This window comes from Mustela nivalis (genome assembly GCF_964662115.1).
Source record: "Mustela nivalis genome assembly, chromosome: 5".
Taxonomy (NCBI): Eukaryota; Metazoa; Chordata; class Mammalia; order Carnivora; family Mustelidae; genus Mustela; species Mustela nivalis.
The window spans coordinates 78,215,142-78,227,316 of NC_139024.1; the positions used below are offsets into that span (position 1 = coordinate 78,215,142).

Consider the following 12,175-nt stretch of genomic DNA (forward strand, 5'->3'; position numbering starts at 1 on the left):
GGGACTTCGATGCGGGGCTCTATCCGAGGACCCTGGGATCATGACCTGAGCGGAAGGCAGAGGCTTTAACCCACTGAGCCACTCAGGTGCCCGCCAGTCAACTTTTTTTTAACCATAATTTTGTAAGGTTGCATTTTTGCTTTGAATCTATAAACTTTTCATAAGACATCATTTTATTTTTTAACATAACAGTGACGTTGTGCTCTAATAGGGTTTCTTCCCATCAGGTAGGACTTTATCAGGCAGCTTGGATTTTTTTAGATTTATTTTGATATTATCATTGAATATGGAATATAGACCTGTGCACGGAATGGAACGACATTTTACTCAGGTGTTTAGATGAACTCATGATGAAAAGCCTTGACACCTTTCTGTTGGTGCACCTGTACCATCAGTGAACACCTAGGCAGTGCCTTACATAGTATCATTTTTTCTTTTCAACTTTTCAATATACCAAGTTGAATTATTTCATTACCAGGAGTTTGTTTTAGTGCTTCTTTATAAAATAACATTCTGCTAATATTCCTCTTCAGGGATTTTATCTTAGAGCTGTTAGCTAAATGTAGTTATTAATGTTTCTGTAGTCACAACTCCATGATTTAAATGTTTTTGATTTAATCGTTTTATGGATTAGTGGTTTTTCTATGCCACTTGTTAATACATTCAGTAATAATACATTATTTAAAAAGTAATCCCTTTTCTATTTTGTTTGTTCCATTGGTCTCAAACATTGAAGTGACACTAACTATGCAGGTTGATAAAATAAGTTAATCTGCAGTTGTGGTGAGACACTTTGACTTTAGTCTACCTTTCTTAGCTCAATCTCATTATTATAATCAACCTCAAAAAAGCTTCAGCCTGTGCCCCAGTCCCACATTCTTCAACCTTATTATCCTGTTTCTTTTACAATAGCCTATGTCAGTTCCTAATTTGCTGCTTAATTTCTGTTTTTACTTATTTAAACACTTAAATATAAAAGTTCTAGGAGGGCAGTGGTTTCTGTTTTGTTTACCAATATGTCCCAAACTAATTCCAGTAGTAATTAATTCAACCAATGGGTGTTGAGTGTATGAATTAATATTTATAAAAAATAAAAAATTATATTAAAAAATATTTAAATACAAATATGCAAAGGACAGCAAGCTTTTATTACTTTAAAAAATTTATTTATTTATTTTAAAAATGTATTTAAAAAATAGTTGATCCTTTGCATTCTCTTAAGAATTCTTAAATGTTGTTAAGCAGATTGCATCAAAAGGTGGAAAAAATTTGCCTTGGATGAGCAGTATAGGACATAATGAAATAATTACTTTGAAGTTTTTAAAATTTTATAAACTATCTACTCATTTGAGATAAATAATTTGAAATTTTTTTTGAAGCTGCTGAGATCATTCTGATCTCAGATCCTTTAATGTATTGACTGTATTGAATTATCTTTCATTATTATTTGTTCTTAAAAGAAAACAACAACTTCCTAAATGATAATGTACTAATTCTTTATGGAATTTTATCAAGATTCAGAGTTTGGCTTTTAATAAAATGCTTTTATTAAAAGCTTTTTATAAAGTGACAGATTATGAAAGATGAAAAAATCAGTTATTTCCTTATAAGAATACCTAATCTCAAGTAATAATTATAATAAAAGTAACAACCGCATGTGTCTTCTGTTAGTAAAAACATATGCAAAAGAACAAATTAAATTCAAATATGAACGATTTCACATTTACATACAGATAAAGCTCCATTGATTATGAATCAAGCTAGAGTAATAGTCAAATGAACTAGTGTAGTTCAAAAGGAAGAGCATCAGAGAGTTATGTATATTTTATATATATAAAAATGTGTGTGGATCTATACATTTATTCCTCTCTTACTCCTCATAAAATAAAAAACAGTTAACACAGGAAGTTTAGAGTTAACAATTCTAATACCATTCAAATGTACATTTAGATTTAAATTTTACAACCATCAGCATGTCCTGGCACACTTGTAACTATTTGCACAGGATTAGCAATAGCAAATCATGTGACCAGTCACTTGTAGGACAGAAATCTAGTGTCAAAACCCCATTATTTTATATATAACTTTAAATCTTAGAGCCGTATTTAAAGATTCCATTTTCCCATGTGCTTTCCCCCCGCATCCCCCCCCGGCCCCCTGGAGAGGAGAAAGATTTGTTTTCTAGAATAATAGAATCAGAGTTAAGAAAAAATGTTTTCTATTCCCCTGTTGCATGACCCACGCGCTGCCCAGATTGACTGCAACATTGCGCCGTCAGCTTGGCCCACTCTCTGCACACCAGTCCCCAGACTGAAGGATGGGACTGGACCCCTTGGGGCCATTTAAACTGGTTTGGAGAGTTTGTCTTTCTCATAAGGTCTTTCTGTTTAATTCCTGTAGCAACTTGGAACTAGATTTTTCTTAGTGTCAGGATTGGAGTGACTCATCAGAACTACCTAGAGTGGAAAGGAAAAACCAAAAGATTGCTTACACAGTCCGTTTTTGAAGGCACATATCTTTCATTTTTAATCACTAAAGTAAAATAGTCTAAAGAATGTTATTTTATAAAGTTCTAGCTTCATGATATGATGCTTACTAGTATATCTCACCCCAAAAGTTTTACTGATACTCTTTTCACAGTTTTAGCATAGTTTGTATGTTATGTCACTTACATGATGTTTTAAATACTGTTTTCCTACATGTGTTGTGCTTAATCCTATAATCTGAATTTTATTAGAGTTACCTTTATTAAAAGTTGCCATCTTTTCAGAAAGTTGTGACTAAGCAAAATACATCAAAAAACTAAAAGTATAACAAACAGACTTTATAATTTGATGATTCAGAAGACTGTGTTGTATTTAGGTATTTAGAGTTATTATCGATCTGGTTTTCTGAACACCATTTACTATAAATTAGAGTTATGTAATGGCATTTAATAGACCAATTAATAAAACTTTTATTATAAGTGAGTGTACTATGATTACAATCTATAATCATTAACATCTTTTCTTGCAATTCAGTCAATAATTTGTTGCATATCTACTCTATGCAAGGCTTGGTGCTGGGAACTATGTTGGTTACAAAAAAGTATGGCATAATTTCTTCCAACAGAGGATAATCTACAAGAATAGAAGAACTCTTGCCTGAGCTTTGGGACTCCATTTCATAATAGCTTGTTTTTTCCCGAGAGTGTAATTAGTCTCATCTTCACTCTAAATATACCTACTCCAAATATATTGTTTTCAGTACAACATAAAAAAGATACTGTATAAGAATTGTTTCTTATACATACATTTTTTACATTACTAATATGCATATATTCAGAAAATTATTACCTAAGCTTGCATTGAAAATTAATATATAAGTTGATTTTTTGCATCTATTAAACTCATTAGTTCTATTGGACAAGTAGTCATTAGTGAAGTGTGTGTTTCATAAAAGAAGATAAATGATACAGATTCTCAGTTTATATGTATACGTATACATTAATATATACATATTAAAATATATGTGTATAAATACATACATGTGTATATATATTTTTTAAAGATTTATTTACTTGAGAGAATGCATGTGTGCATGTGTGTGGGGATGGGTGGGAGGGAGATGTTTATTTGGGCAGAGGGAGAAATAGAGGGAGGAAGAGAATCTCAAGCAAACTGCAGAGTGCTGAGCCTGATCCTAGGCTCAATCTCATGACCTCGAGATCATGACCTGAACTGAATTCGAGAGTTGGATAGTTAACTGACCAAGCCACCCCAGTGCCCCTTAGTTTATATTATTTTTAACTACTCAAAAGAAAGTTTATTTTTTGTCCTAGACATTCATCTGAGGTTGGCTGTAAGATGTCCACTTAATATGCTATAGTATGTCTCCAGTCATCAGTATATAAAATTATTTTGTGTGTGTGTTCTCTGAGGTATCTCTGAGAGCCTGTCATAAAATATATGCTTCTACATATATATTCCTATGATATATTCCTATGAAATGATAAATTGTCCTTTATGATGATGAATGATAAAAGAAGAAAACCACTGATAAATCATCTCACTGGTTTCAGAAATTTTAGTATATAACTTAAACGTAAATCCTTAAAAGTACTTTAGCAATAAAGTTTGAAAGAAATCCTCATTTTAACTCATATGTAATTGTTATATGTAAGTTTGATTTGTTTTCTTTAAAAGCATTGATTTTATTTTATTACAGTTATCCAGTAAAGAACATAAATGCCTTTCTGAAAGTTTCTTAATTATGTATTGTTCAGAGCTAATTTGAATATAAATTTTAGTGTAAGTCTATTGGGTATAGTTGCTAGTCTGTCAGTTTTTCTTGACACAAAATGATACCTGCCAAGTTTATTATTTGTTTTAAAATATTGTGGTTAGATATTGTATTTATAGTAACATTCATTGAAGAATTATAAAGCAATCATGATGACATAAATTGTACCTAAGAGCCAAACTGAAAATATAACAAACTCTATGAAGAAGTTCCTGAAAAATGCAAGTTTGTAAGATATGTGTGTATATATCCACACATATATAAATGGACATATAAATAAATATGAAATATATAAATTATATAAGATTAATTTATAACTATTATAGAAATATATACAAAATAGCTGGTCTGAGAACTTTGGTGGGAATGCATTATGCATTTTTCCCAGTTTTAGTGATAAATTTTTTAGAGTTCCTAATTTGTTATTAGTAACTCAAGTTCAGATATAGGTTAATGATATCTTAGAGAAAGGGGACTATGCAAATATCCCAAAGATCTGACAAACTAAAACTTTTTAATGTGATAGAATCATTGGCCACAACCAAAGATAGCAAGCATACAGAAGTACACTCAAATATTAACATGTAAAGTTTTATGATTTGTGTACTTGTACATTTATTCTTCCATGCAACAGCCATCCCCTTCATTCCATAGGCATTGAATTACAGTATTAAGTTTATTTCTTTGTCTTGGACGGTATAAATATTGCCTTAATTAAGATTTATTTTTTTCTATGGTCTTTGTAACATTCTGACTTTTTAACTTACATAATTACAATGTTTGCCGTAACTTGTCAGGCCACCACATTAATTCTGAAGTAGCAATTCAAAGCAAAATATTTAGGTAAGTTGATTTGATTATTTTACATTAGTTGCATGTTCATTAATTCTCAATTTTTCCTTTTTATACAGAGGTATCTAGCTACTGACACTATAGAATCTGGCATCCATCCAGTATATTTTTGCAGCACTCACTACATTGAAATGCTCCTGAAGGTGGAGGTGCCACTTGTGTTTTCAGCTTTTCACATGTCTGGTTTCGCACCATCCCAGGTAATCCAGAAGAAATAGCGTTTCTTCAACTCCCAGATCTCCATGTCTTCAAAGAAAATTAAATTCTTGGGGTGCCTGGGTGGCTCAGTGGGTTAAGCCTCTGCCTTTGGCTCAGGTCATGATCTCAGGGTCCTGGGATGGAGCCCTGCATCAGGCTCTCTGCTCAGCGGGGAGCCTGCTTCCCTCCACCCGCCTCTCTGCCTACTTGTGATCTTTGTCAAATAAATAAATAAAATCTTAAAAAAAAATTTAAATTCTCTTCAAATATAGGAAATATATTTAAATTAATAAGATCCTTTTTGTAAGTATTTATATTTTTCTATTTAAATTTCTAAATTGCATTTTTTCCTGTAGGTCTGTTACAATATACAGATTTCTTTTTTTTTCTTTTTTTTTTTTTTTAATTTTTATTTTTTTATAAACATATATTTTTTTTTTCCCATTTATTTATTTATTTATTTATTTATTTATTTAATTTATTGTTTATTTTCAGCCAGCCGAGACCAAGTTCACCTACCAAGGAGTGCGGTTTCAATACCAAGGAGAGCAGCAGAACTATAAACATATATTTTTATCCCCAGGGGTACAGGTCTGTGAATATACAGATTTCTTTAGAGTAGATCCTTAGCATTCACATTTCAATTTCAACTTAAGCTGTTCAAGGACATAAACATTCTGGAAGTCTGTGACATGTAGGCTTTTTAATGGAGATAATATCTGCTTCATACGGCTAATGTAAGGATTAAGTGAGGTAACTGTGAGTAAGAGTTCTTAACACTGAACATCTGGTATTTAACATAGTGTATCTTAACCTAACAAAAAAAGCCCAGCTCTCTATTTCTGCTCTTGGGATCTGGAAAGGAGTAATGATTTTTCTAGGGCCTGGAGTTACGCTTGTCACATGCAGGAGTGAGTGCCTCCAGTACATAGGCAGTCCTTCATTGGTGGAGGGGTGAATTGTTTCCTACTGGTATAAGCAGGCTACAACTTAAATTTTTAGAGCTTAAGCCTTTTTATAATTTAGAATTAAATCTTTTTTTTTTTTCCAAGAACCTTTTTAAAAAATATTTCATTATTTATTTGGCAGAGAGAGAGACAGCGAGAGAGGAAATACAAGCAGGGGGAGTGTGAGAGGGGGCCTGGCAGATGGAGTGGGAGTCAGGGAGAAGCAGGCTCCCCGCCCCATGCAGGGGTTGATCATGACCCAAGGCTGAAGGCAGACGCTTAACAACTGAGCCATCCAGATACCCCTAGAATTAAACCTTTAAGTCAGAGTTCCAGAAGGTAGATTTACTTAACCAGAAGATATGAACACTTTTAAGACTCTTGATGCATGTCGTCAATTTTCTTTGATCTTACTCTTCTAACAAAAATGGAGAAAATCTCTGTTCTTCAGGTCTGGGTATTAGGCTTTTTCAAAACTAATAGATAGATTAATAGGTAGCAATTTCTCTTCTAAAATTTTGTGAATTTTTAAACATTAATAAGGTTGACTATAATTTCATAGCCTAGTTAATAGTTGCATCTTAATTGCCTGTCTTAGCGTGTTTCTTACTGATTTGTATGTTCTTTAAAAGTAGCCCACTATCCAGATATCTTTAATTCCTGTTATATATTTTATTTACTACTGTAATTTATTATTTACTTATTTACTGTTCGTGTTTTTATGTATTTACTATTGAATTTATTACATTTTTCTTCTTACATTCTTATTTCTTAATGCTGATAAGAATCAATCTATCATACACTTCCCCCTGAAAAAGCTAATTTAGCTATTTCTATTGATTTCTTTATGTGCCCTCTAAAGTGATTTTTCCCAGTTTAAGTTGGGCATTTAGATTTGGATAAAATTTAAATTGCTGTTATATTCACTTTTCTCAAAGTAGTTTATAGTTTATGTCTTTACCATACTCAGCCTTCCTATCTAGGAATGTAGTAAGTTTTTCCACTTATTTTCTTTGTACTATATTTTACTGAAGTTGTATATTTTTTCCCATATAGGTGTAGTATCTTTCTTATTACAGATAGTTCTAATTAATGCAGCTTGAAATATTTTTTTCAATTTTATTTACTTTGTGGTTACTGTTAATAATTAGTAAATTATTATATAATCATTAGGTTGTACATTTTTTCTAGATTTGTGTTTTTACAAATTTGTAATATGTTTTCTCTTTCATTTTTAATTAAATTCTGTTATTTTTCTCAGAATAATTCTAAATAGTGGCTTGCTTATTTTAGACTTGAACAGTTATTAAGTAATCATCTAGTATTTCACCATTAAGAGACTTATTCCTTGTCATGGTATGGAAGAATCCTTCTGCTTTATGTAAAAATTGAATTTTGTTTCCTTTCTTTTAATCAAATAATAATGTTGAATTTTGACAAGTTCCTTTAGGGTTAAGATCATCTTAATCTTGGGGTTTGTTTGACTAGTTTAGGTGACCGTTGATAGATTTCTTAATAGTAAACAATGGTTGCATTTCTTTGGATTTGTCCTCCTGGAATCTTTTCCTCTTTACTATACAATATAGTTCTTGGTAATTTGCCTTTATACTTATTTTGAAGAACCCTTATGTCATGTAATTACATTTACTTACATCTGATTACTGTGCTTGTTGAGTTTTAAATTTCCTGAAATTAATAAGTCTAAATATAACAAGGAATTGTGTGTAATGAAAAAGAATATTCTTTCTTGGCCATTTGTAGCTCTTACTTGGCATGTACCTAAAATACTTTGGGGAATTTTCAATCATAAAATGTTTAATTCTCGTTGGAAATAGATACTTAAATGTTTAAGGTCAACAATCTATTCTTTCTACTCTTCTAAAAATCCAGTCTAGGTAATAAATGTTCCTGAGAGCTCTTTTTGCCATTCTAATCTTGAGTAATATAATGTATATTGTCTAACACCTACAGTCATTTATTAGTTTCTAACATATATCCTTTAACTTTAAAATGGACTACCACAAACTGTGGACAAAACTTGCAGTACCTCTGGCCTCACCATATCAATTTGATATCTTTTTATCATTTTGGCATTTATCAATTTGAAATTGCATATATGTAGCAGATTTATCTAATAAAACCCACTGCATTATTTCTAAGCAGTAATGTTGTTATATTTCATAACTTAGCTAATGTAAAAATGTCTTTTTAATGGCTCCCTATGTGAGCTAATCATTTTGTGCCTTAAGTATATATCATTGCTTTGTTGATATTATATGCAATTTTACTGCTAATTATAAAATGAGAAACAACTTTTAAGTAACGAATAGGTATAGGTGCTTAAGTAATAATTTGGATACAGATTTTGTATTTCAAAGCTTATTCATTTTGATCTAATTAGGAGCAGTGCTTTTTGAAGTTGTGAGTTTATAGACACTAAGGGATTGGTTGATTAATGAAGGATTTGTGAGTAGGTTGCTAAATAAAAAACACATATCTCTAGAGTAAAAATATATGTTTAACTAGAATACAAAAAAATTAAAACAGAAATATGTGTTGATTAGAGTTTAAGAGTAACAGAGTAGAAAATAAAAATTCAAATATATAGTCCTGCTTTTTAAATGAACAGAAAAATCAGATGTTCTAGTTAACATTTTGATGAATTTTATCCTTTGGTAAAACACTTTCCTTATTGTACTTTATTTAACTTTCCTAGCCTAAGAAGTACCACATATCTTTAATGATTTAAAATTCCTTGGGGGTCATTAGTCTGCATATCATTATGGTACTATACAGTGTCAGCAAATGAGCTAACATGGATAATCCTCTGAATATACTTTTAGAAAAACCTCATCATTTTTTCTCATTTGCTGTTTTTTTCTCCTCCTATCATGAAGACTGGATTTAAAAAAAAAAAAAAGCTATCCTTACATTTTGTATTTTGTGACATTGTATTTTTCGAAAATGCAGAATTATGTAAATGCAAAGCAGAATGTTTCTTGTTCATGCTCCTATTCATAAATGCATATATATATATATATATATATTTATTTATTTATTTATTTATTTATATCTATCTATCTATCTATCTCCCTGGGCTTTCCTTCTCATGTTGCTGATGTTGCCATTTGAAATAGTACCTCCTTTCTCCCTTTGCCACATCTTTGTGTCAACTACTTACTCTTTATGTTTGTCCAAATGGAGATTTTTAAAATTTTCTTTAAAGTGTTATTTATTTATTTGACAGAGAGGCAGGGAGAGAGAAAACAAGCAGGGAGAGTGGGAGAGGGAGAAGGGAGAAGCAGGCTTCCTGCTGAGCAGGGAGCCTGATGTGGAGCTTGATCCCAGGGGTCCTGGGATCATGAATTGAGCAGAGGGCAGCTGCTTAACGACTGAGCCATCCAGGCACCTGGGAGATTTTTTTTTTAAATGAATTACAAGTAGATTTTAATTTGTGTACTGTTTCTGTACTTCTGGTAGAAATCTGTATCCTGCCCTGGGGAATAGTTATTTTGTCCTTTACCTCTTTAATAGTTGAAAGTTCCTTAAAAGTATGTGTGCTTGATTTATCTACAGGTTCTTTGGATGTGTGATACACAGTATCTTGCCTAGAAGTACAACAGAAATACTCTTATGTGTAACAACCCTGTGCAGTATAAAGATGTATTTCTAGACCTTATCTCATTTTAAGTTCTGACTACATCATGTGACAGAAGTAGAAATTCAGAATCCATGAAGTCAGTGAACTGACTTATTGATGTTACCTTGACAGCAAGGACTTCACTTGAAGCCACATCTTTTGATTTTGAAATCAGTTTTCTTTCTTTCTTTGCTAATATTCTTTATTTGGTGAGAGCAAATAAAATAAGGGCCAGAAGAGTTGTTAAAAACATTGTCTTTGAATCATAAAACTTGGTCATTTAGTTCATACTTATTCTGACTTAATCAAGTATCCATTAAAAAATTGTTTTAACCAGACTTTTTTTTACCTAATTCTTATGGCATTTTTTGGAGATTGATTTTTAAATCTAGATACAAGTGAGAATAGTTTCCTCAGATAAAATAATTATTTTTATCTCAATGTTGCATCTTAATGTCCTTTAGAAGCTTAAGTATGATTGAAGAGCAAAATTGCCTAGGAAGGTTGTGGTACATTTTGATGGATATTATACAACGATTTTCTTTCCTTGTAAGCCTAAAACACCATTTAAATGTTTTTAAAAGTAATTGGTTTAAGGAATATTGGTTTACTGTAAAAACAAATGTAATTAGTTTGTTTCATTTTCTTTGTAAACTGTTTCATAACTAATATATTTCCATGAATATAAGAACTCAACTTCTTAGTTTTGAAAATGCAGTACATTTTTTTGACTTATAAGGGGGAATTTGGCAGTGTCTAGCAAAATCTTACATGCATTTATCCTTTAACCCAGCAGTCTCATTTATGGAAACCTATTGAATTGTCATATCAATTACCAAATTAATCATGTAATTATAAAATTAAATTTATTATTTTAATCTGTCAAATTATCTGACAAAAATTTGAAAATACATACGGTTGTTTGTTATAGCACTGGTTTTAGTATCACAAGACTAAAAACTGCAAATGTCTATCGATAGGGACTTGGTTGAAAAATTATGGTTTATCCTTGGTGGCATACCATGCAGTTGTAAAAATGAAAAATACCTCTGTATATTGTGTTGGAGTGATATGCAGGATCATTTGTTAAGTGTTAAAAAGGTGAAGAAAAAAAGTGTTTAGTGTGTCACCATTTATATAAGAAAGAGTGAAGATAACAAATGCATGTACAAATGTGTTTTATTAAAAACATGAAAGAATATATCACATTTTTTATTTTTATTTTTTTATTTATTTTTTTTTATATATCACATTTTTTTAAATGATTGCTTATAAGGATAAGGAAGGAATGAGCTGAAGAGTCAAGGAATATACCTTACTTTTGTATTTTTACTTTGGAATCATTTAAATATTTCATATGGCGATATAGATACATGTAACCAACAAAATAAACAAATTCTGTCCCTAAGAATATAAAATCAAACTGAAGCAAATGAACCCAACAGTACATATTTGATAATATAACCTATCACTTTAAATCACAGTAATTTGACTGTATGAGTCAAGTGATATGTTGCATAAAGACAAAGAACAGCAAAAATACTGTTTTAAGTAATTATATTTCTTGTGGTAGTGCTAATATTCTAAGATTATTTTTGTCTTGTGTGATAGATCAAAAGAAAAACTGATGCCACTGGTAACAGATTTTCTGTATGTTTTAAAGCAAACACATATAATTCATCACAACTTATGATCTATTTCTTTTAAAAAGTTTAAGTAAGGGGATCCTGTTTGGGGGGGGGGGCAGATGTGCTGAAGAACCTTCCCAATTAAAATTTCAAATCTGTGATGGGCCTGGTTCATGAACTGCATATATATATACATATATATATGTATATATATGAAAAATTCCATAATAAAAAAGTGTTTTATGAGTTTATCATTCTGCTTAGACACATGCTATTTCCTTTATCCTTTTAGAATTCTAGATTGTTAGCTGATTTGCAAACCTTTGCATTCTATAGAGAAGTTATTTACTTAAGGATTAAATGTTGTGACTCATTGCTCACTCTTCTAGGGGAATACGATTTTAGAATTCTATTACGGTTTAATAATTCTGAACTATCTTGCACACAGAATATCTGATATAATTTCTGCCAAATGAAGAGGGACATATATTTAAAAAGTGCACATCTCCCCTCTGAGTGTCAACTCTATGAGAGCAAAGACTACATGTCTTTTGTTTACTTAAAAATTATAATGCTTGTTTGTATATTAGGTACTTGATAAATAGTAAATGAATAATAAACATCTGTAT

General features: G+C 31.0%; 1 protein-coding gene across 2 annotated transcripts in view; it reads left to right on the top strand.

Moving 5' to 3' along the window:
- TBC1D32 (TBC1 domain family member 32) overlaps positions 1-12,175 on the top strand; it is a 248,907-nt gene that overhangs the window by 215,471 nt on the left and 21,261 nt on the right. For both annotated transcript variants that reach the window (XM_082730010.1, XM_082730011.1), the window contains exon 32: positions 5,193-5,333. In XM_082730010.1, the coding sequence (XP_082586136.1) occupies positions 5,193-5,333 (141 nt within the window). The remainder of the gene's footprint in view (positions 1-5,192; positions 5,334-12,175) is intronic.